This window comes from Clupea harengus, chromosome 12 (assembly GCF_900700415.2).
Source record: "Clupea harengus chromosome 12, Ch_v2.0.2, whole genome shotgun sequence".
In the NCBI taxonomy this organism is placed as follows: Eukaryota; Metazoa; Chordata; class Actinopteri; order Clupeiformes; family Clupeidae; genus Clupea; species Clupea harengus.
Genome location: NC_045163.1, coordinates 27,590,151 through 27,597,650, shown reverse-complemented (window position 1 = coordinate 27,597,650; position 7,500 = coordinate 27,590,151). Strand labels below are relative to the sequence as shown.

Here is a 7,500-nt window from a genome sequence, read left to right as displayed (position 1 = left end):
CCTCCCTTCTTGTCTTTGCTTGGGTGCACATTAGATGTGATGCAGTAGAATGGATCTCCCCATCCTGCCCCTGCGGACACACACACACACACACACACACACACCTCCTACTATGTTCTGGAGCGCTCTTTTCAATAACAGGCTTTGGCTGATCTGAATGCTGTTACTCGGGTCGACTCGCTTGACGATGTGTCTTTAATAAGGGATATATCAGTGTCAACTCGCTTGGCGATGTGTCTTTAAGTAAGGGATAAAGGCCAGCGACGTCTTCCGACATACAAAACTATTATTGGACGCAAAGAACTCCACGACGCACAGTTGCCAAGCATGTATTTAGGGTCGGGGTTAGGGTAACATCAGCCCACAAAGGAAACATTTGGTTTAGTCTAGAAAGAAGCCAGCCTGTTTAGTTTCCAGGCTAAAGCTTCTTTCTTTAGTCAAAGATAACAGAGGTTGAGTAGTCTGTGTGGGCTAGCTTGCTGGTTCTCCAGATAACACTGTTATTTAATCATGGAATTTAGTGTTTTATCGATTTTTGAGGCAGTTTAACATTAACTGTCGTGGTTTTAGTTACCAAAAGTACCAGATTAAACGTTTTAACCGGAAGTAATACAGAAGTACTGTATATAGCCACACTTTGGCAAGCGCTGAATAATGACTGAACCAGTCACATAAGAGAAAGTATCGTCCACGTCATTCTGCGCTGAATGATGACTGAGCCAGTCACATAAGAGATGGCGTCGTCGACGTCATTCTGCGCGTTTGGAGGCGGACCCCGCGTGGTTTGGGCCTGCTCAGGAGAATTCAGCACGGCGCTGGGCAGATGCTAATGGGAATGCAATTTAGCCCGGCACAGCCCGGCCTGGCGTGAACAAAAGAGCCAATGAAATAAACCCATAGGATAGCTGCAAGTAATTACCACCAAGCTTTTGATTAGCCAAATAGGTCCACTCAGGCAAAAAGCTCAGACTCAGCACCTTGGCGTCTTGAGGAGTAAGATCCGGCTGCTCTACTCCAGCAGGGCCAGGGTCAGGCTTGGGACCTGTGGAACAGTCTGGGTGGGAAACTCCTATCGCCTCCAGTCAGCGAGAGTAGTGCTGCTCACCAGCCGAGGAGCCACACACAAGTGTTGGTTAGTGTGGGTGCTCAGTCCTCAGCCTTCTCTGGTGCTTTCCCAGAGGACCACTGTGTGTACTGTACTGTGGTCTGATTGTGGCCCAGGCAGAAGGGGAAAAAAACACATTTTCGAGGAAGAAGTTTGAAGCACTTGTCTGCTGGAAACTGGCAGTGCATGTATTTGTATTGTTTTTTTTTTGTTTTGTTTTTTTAGTGTACTTTTTTTTTTTTTGTGTGTGTGTATTCATTTTGAATGTGCTCTGAGGCACGGGGGGTGTTCTTTAAGTCTTTAATGTATATCCAAGTATAGGCTGAGTAAGATTTATGCATTTGGGTTTTCCAGCTGTAGAGTAAGATTGTGGTTTCAATTACTAGGTGCAAACACTACTAGAAAAAAAAACATGCGTCATTGCACTGCAAGTCAGCAAGGATGCAGGCATCCGCTGAAAGATTATGTGTGTGTGAATGTGACTGGATTGTGTGTGAATGTGACTGGAGTGTGTGTGAACGTGACTGGAGTGTGTGTGTGAACGTGACTGGAGTGTGTGTGTGAACGTGACTGGTGTGTGTGTGTGAACGTGACTGGAGTGTGTGTGAATGTGACTGGAGTGTGTGTGAATGTGACTGGAGTGTGTGTGTGTGTGTGTGTGTGAACGTGACTGGAGTGTGTGTGAACGTGACTGGAGTGTGTGTGAATGTGACTGGAGTGTGTGTGAACGTGACTGGAGTGTGTGTGAACGTGACTGGAGTGTGAGTGAATGTGACTGGAGTGTGTGTGAATGTGACTGGAGTGTGTGTGAATGTGACTGGAGTGTGTGTGTGTGTGTGTGTGTGTGTGAATGTGACTGGAGTGTGTGTGAACGTGACTGGAGTGTGTGTGTGTGTGAACGTGACTGGAGTGTGAGTGAATGTGACTGGAGTGTGTGTGAATGTGACTGGATTGTGTGTGAACGTGACTGGAGTGTGTGTGAATGTGACTGGAGTGTGTGTGTGTGTGTGAATGTGACTGGAGTGTGTGTGAACGTGACTGGAGTGTGTGTGTGTGTGTGTGTGTGAACGTGACTGGAGTGTGTGTGAACGTGACTGGAGTGTGTGTGTGTGTGTGAATGTGACTGGAGTGTGTGTGAATGTGACTGGTGTGTGTGTGTGAACGTGACTGGAGTGTGTGTGAATGTGACTGGAGTGTGTGTGAACGTGACTGGAGTGTGTGTGAATGTGACTGGAGTGTGTGTGTGTGAATGTGACTGGAGTGTGTGTGAACGTGACTGGAGTGTGTGTGTGTGTGTGTGTGAACGTGACTGGAGTGTGTGTGAATGTGACTGGAGTGTGTGTGTGTGAATGTGACTGGAGTGTGTGTGAACGTGACTGGAGTGTGTGTGTGTGTGTGTGTGAATGTGACTGGAGTGTGTGTGAACGTGACTGGAGTGTGTGTGTGTGTGACTGGAGTGTGTGTGAATGTGACTGGAGTGTGTGTGTGTGTGTGTGTGTGTGTGAACGTGACTGGAGTGTGTGTGTGTGAACGTGACTGGAGTGTGCGTGAACGTGACTGGAGTGTGTGTGTGTGTGACTGGAGTGTGTGTGAACGTGACTGGAGTGTGTGTGTGTGTGTGTGTGTGAACGTGACTGGAGTGTGTGTGTGTGAACGTGACTGGAGTGTGTGTGAACGTGACTGGAGTGTGTGTGTGTGTGTGTGAACGTGACTGGAGTGTGTGTGAACGTGACTGGAGTGTGTGTGAATGTGACTGGAGTGTGTGTGAACGTGACTGGAGTGTGTGTGAACGTGACTGGAGTGTGTGTGTGTGTGACTGGAGTGTGTGTGAATGTGACTGGAGTGTGTGTGTGTGTGTGTGTGTGTGTGTGAACGTGACTGGAGTGTGTGTGTGTGAACGTGACTGGAGTGTGCGTGAACGTGACTGGAGTGTGTGTGTGTGTGACTGGAGTGTGTGTGAACGTGACTGGAGTGTGTGTGTGTGTGTGTGTGTGAACGTGACTGGAGTGTGTGTGTGTGAACGTGACTGGAGTGTGTGTGAACGTGACTGGAGTGTGTGTGTGTGTGTGTGAACGTGACTGGAGTGTGTGTGTGTGTGTGTGAACGTGACTGGAGTGTGTGTGTGAATGTGACTGGAGTGTGTGTGTGTGAACGTGACTGGAGTGTGTGTGAACGTGACTGGAGTGTGTGTGAATGTGACTGGAGTGTGTGTGAACGTGACTGGAGTGTGTGTGAACGTGACTGGAGTGTGTGTGAACGTGACTGGAGTGTGTCTGAATGTGACTGGAGTGTGTCTCCTGTGGCTGCTGTAGAACCCCGGGGCTGAAGGTCGTCGGGGAGCCCTTTGCGCCCGCCCTCCACCTGCAGCTGGAGAAGAGCACGGGCTCCAGGGACGGTGACGTGAAGACACTCCGCAGCATCGTAGATTACGTAAGTGAGATTGAGATTGAGCCGTTCTCCTCTACACACTTCTTACATGTCCCTCACGACCTGCAGAGAAGGGATTCACCACAGTGGCCGTGTACAATATAAAAATGAGGATGTCTTTTAAATAAAAGAAGATTGCCCTCATTAAACACAGGTCCGATGTGAAGCGCATGCGCTAGTGTATCACTGTGCACACATACTGTTATAAAAACATCAAGTTATACATGCGGTTACGTTTCCATAAAACTTGGGCAAACGTTGGTTGTGTCACCACATCTGAGTAATCTCCTGTTTGTGCAGTGCTTGAGCAGAGGAATAGCCATTACACAAGCAAGATATCTAGACAAAGAAGAGAAGTTTCTTCCTCCGCCAAGGTAAGGTCCCTTCGGTCCGCCCACAGTGTAACATGTGCTGGCCTCAACGTTGTTTTTCCGAAGAGTTCACATTGTTGCGCTGCACGTGGCTCAAAACAAACATCTGATTTCCCCCCACTTCCCTGCAGCATCAGGGTGGTCGTAACCGTGGAGCAATCCAACGAGGAGATCGAGGAAGCGGCCAGTCGTGTGCGCGAGGCCGCGGACGCCATCCTGAAATAGTTCCAGCAGCGAGCGCACTCTGCACCCCAAGACGTGCTTGGCAGACCAGTCGGCGGAGCCCTCGCCGGGTGACCTCTTTGGCAGGGAGCAACACGAGCGAGGGAGAAGCGGTCCAAGGGTGATGCTTGATATAGCAGGTGGCCACAGCAGTACTGTAGGGGCCAGAACAATACCGTAATCACACCATTCCTTTCCCATAACAGTTACTTTTTTGTTTGTTTTTTTTTTTTTTTTTTTAACTATGATCCTGTATAGAAGTGTTTCCAGTCGCTCATCTCATATGGAATTGAATGTAAGATTTGCTGTTCACTGATCTGCCAGATGTGCGCCACCAAAAACTATTTATTTCCTCATAAATGCCTTGAATTATGGTTGCAAGTCTTAACTAACCCATAATACATACTTAAAGAATAACACATTTTTATATGTGGTCAGTTTTATATGGACTTTGTTTATTTTTTTTTTCACCTTACTGTGACAAAAACAATGCTTGTGTCGTATACTGTTATTTTTGTCACGTTTGACCAAAGGGGTTGTCGGATCAAAAACAAATAATTTGAATGCAGTTTTACACTGTTTTTATATGTGCATCTTTTGCTATTTTTTTCTGTATTTTTTTTCTTTTCTTTTGTTTTTGTAATTTTGAGGGAACATTTTTAAAACAACATTAAATGATGTTTCCTTTTAGCGTGTCATTGAACAGCTCAAGCGCGTCAATATATTTTGATACTATGGCAGCGTTATATGTGGAAACTACTTAAAATGGCACTGCTGAAAACAGTGTATAAAAACTCTATTTTTTCTTTCATGACAAATGTACTTGCCATATACCTCGTGTAGGAAGAATATAATGAGTAGTGGGCTACTTTGGCAAATTATCACTTTTCAACTAGTTTGAGTTTGTCTGGGAAAGATTTGTATCACTATGCAACAGATGTGATTGTAGGTCACAGATAGCAGATCTATATTTCCTCCACTTAAATGCTTATGTATGTCTTATGTTGACCATCAGCTTGTATATGCTTATGTGTTGTTTGCTATATTGTTTGATTGTTCAGTAGAATAACACTGTTGGAGATGCATTTTATAATGTGCCTTTATATGCTGCTAATGTTGATTTAAATGAACGCTAATCAAATAAAAAGCAAGTGGTTATTGGTTTCTACTCTCGTGCGTGGAATGAGATCAAGGCCTGTACTGTACGACCCTGACAAAGGCAAACATTTCGTTATCGTTATATAAGGAGAAACCCGTTTTTTAATCCAGAACAATTGTATACAACTTTTAATATCGGGTAGCTCACTTGGACCCGCTGCGACGTGTTGAAATAATGTAATATACAGGCTTGAGCACTATTAAAGGAAGTCCTAGGAGGAGTAACACTTCTGAAATGTTGTGACCCGTAGATGGCGCATGCAGCCAACTCTCTTAACAGTTTTCCAACCTATTCTCCCACCCCTGGGAGAGATCCATGCTACGTCATGAACGGACCGCGAGAGGCACCGTTCACTTTGTTCAACTGCAAGAGTTCAGAAACGCTGGGTAGAACCAGTGCCACTCGACGTCTTTCCGTTGACTGTGCGGGATGAGCTGCGCCGTTATTTTGCAAGGAAGCTACCGCTCATTGGAGTTTACCGTGTCCCACACCTGACTTTTGAACATAATTCCTGTACACTTTTACCTGTACGCTGAATGTCTTTGGAGAACGCAGTTTTTACAAACTCAGTGCGTAAGAGGCGTTTGCTTTATTGAAATACCTGCGCTCCTGTGTGTTGGATGCCAATCTCCCTGTTTGGTACATCTGGGTGAGCGCACTGTGTGGAAAGATGCGTGTGACACGGATAAAGTCTAATTTACTGGTGCATTTGACGAAAATCCTGCTTCTTCTGGCAGCTGTGATGGTCCAAACTCTGATATGTGCTGGTGAGTAAATTCAAAAACTTTCAACTTAGTGAGGGAAGCAGGGCTTAGAAAAACGTTGTTTGAAGAGAGTCTGCCGAAGAAGGAAAAAAATGTTTCTGAAGACTGAGTGTGCGTATCTTGTCTTAAGGTTTGCTTAACTTTTAAAGAGATTTTTATAACTTTAATGAAAACGTAAAGGCAAAACACACATTGATCCAATCATACTTGGCAGACTTTGATTTCCTGTGGGATTGCCTATTGATAGACTTCTAAAAAAAAAAAAAAGGGGGGGTCTTTTGTATTTGAAGGAACATTTAAGATGCGGTTCAACTGGCAATACAATGGGTTTCAGTCTTGCATAAAGGAGGGTTGTTAACATATGACCGAAGGTAGTCTCTAGTGTTTTGGACAGAGCGAGTGTCTTGAAGGTACCTTTATTGTTAAGTTTTACGGCCCAGATTAAGAGTATTAGTATTGAATGCTTGTCTGCGTATATCCCACAAATGTCATGGTTATTTGTGGAGCTGTTCTTTAGTGGAAACACTGAAAACCGCCTTGATGGGACATAAGTCGTCCAGACCTCAAAACCATAACCGACTTTGTCTGGTGAAGGACAACATTATTCCGTGGTACTCAGTCCATTGTTCTTAAAAGTTCAGTTGTATCACAGTCATGAATCCCATAAAGTTGTGGGTCGTTAGGGGCGGCCGCTGAGTAAAGTGGTGGGCGTTATCAGATGCATATTTGAAAGTGATCCAGAGCTTTTGTCGGACTTTTCTAATTCATTTACCTCTCTACGGGAGGTGACAGATGTCGATATATCCTGTTGTGAACTACCGCCCCTGGCTTCTGCCATTTGGTATCAAGGCAAGGGGGATGGGGGTCAATCAAAACCACTTCACCTCTCCATCTACATCACCTTTCGCCTCGCCCATAGGCCTATTGACCTTCTTTGGCGCTGTACAGTGTCCATGACAAGACTTTATTTGAACACCGCTGAATGTTGGCGTTTTGCAAAAAGATTCCCAGAACCATTTCGTACGCCCAGACCATTAGGTTATGCATTGGAATTCCATATTGAAAGAACTCTGCCTGTTTATCAAGAGATTTGAGTAGGCTACCCTGCAGGGGAGCTCCTTTGTAGCTAGCCACGGGAGGTTAACCTCTTTTGCTCGCACTCACACCCATCAAAAGGTGTTGGGGATATTCAACAAAGGCATTGACATGCTAATTGTTTAGCTCACCAATAACAACAGTTGTGCCCACTGGCAGTTGTCTTGAGGCCAAACAAAGCAACAAAGCAGAGATTTCTGATGTTTTAAAATAGATTTTTTTTTTTTACTTTTCCACCTCTTCTGAAATGCCATTTGCTATTTAACTACTATTGTGTTGAACGTTGTATTGTCATAGGTCATAGACTATTTTTATCCTCAGACATAATTGCCATTCGCCATTTCCCCACGCCGCCTC

At 45.2% G+C, this 7,500-nt stretch overlaps 2 protein-coding genes across 3 annotated transcripts in view; both read left to right on the top strand.

Moving 5' to 3' along the window:
* The window catches only part of sptlc1 (serine palmitoyltransferase, long chain base subunit 1), a 17,813-nt gene extending 12,524 nt beyond the window's left edge, over window positions 1-5,289 (top strand). For both annotated transcript variants that reach the window (XM_031577324.2, XM_031577325.2), the window contains 3 exons: window positions 3,418-3,535; window positions 3,833-3,906; window positions 4,035-5,289. In XM_031577324.2, the coding sequence (XP_031433184.1) occupies window positions 3,418-3,535; window positions 3,833-3,906; window positions 4,035-4,128 (286 nt within the window). In that variant the 3' untranslated portion in view covers window positions 4,129-5,289. The remainder of the gene's footprint in view (window positions 1-3,417; window positions 3,536-3,832; window positions 3,907-4,034) is intronic.
* Window positions 5,290-5,390: 101 nt separating this feature from the next.
* Window positions 5,391-7,500, top strand: part of ror2 (receptor tyrosine kinase-like orphan receptor 2) — an 82,789-nt gene continuing 80,679 nt past the window's right edge. Inside the window, exon 1 of the mRNA XM_031577323.2 lies at window positions 5,391-6,051. Coding sequence (XP_031433183.1) covers window positions 5,955-6,051 — 97 coding nt within the window. The 5' untranslated portion in view covers window positions 5,391-5,954. The remainder of the gene's footprint in view (window positions 6,052-7,500) is intronic.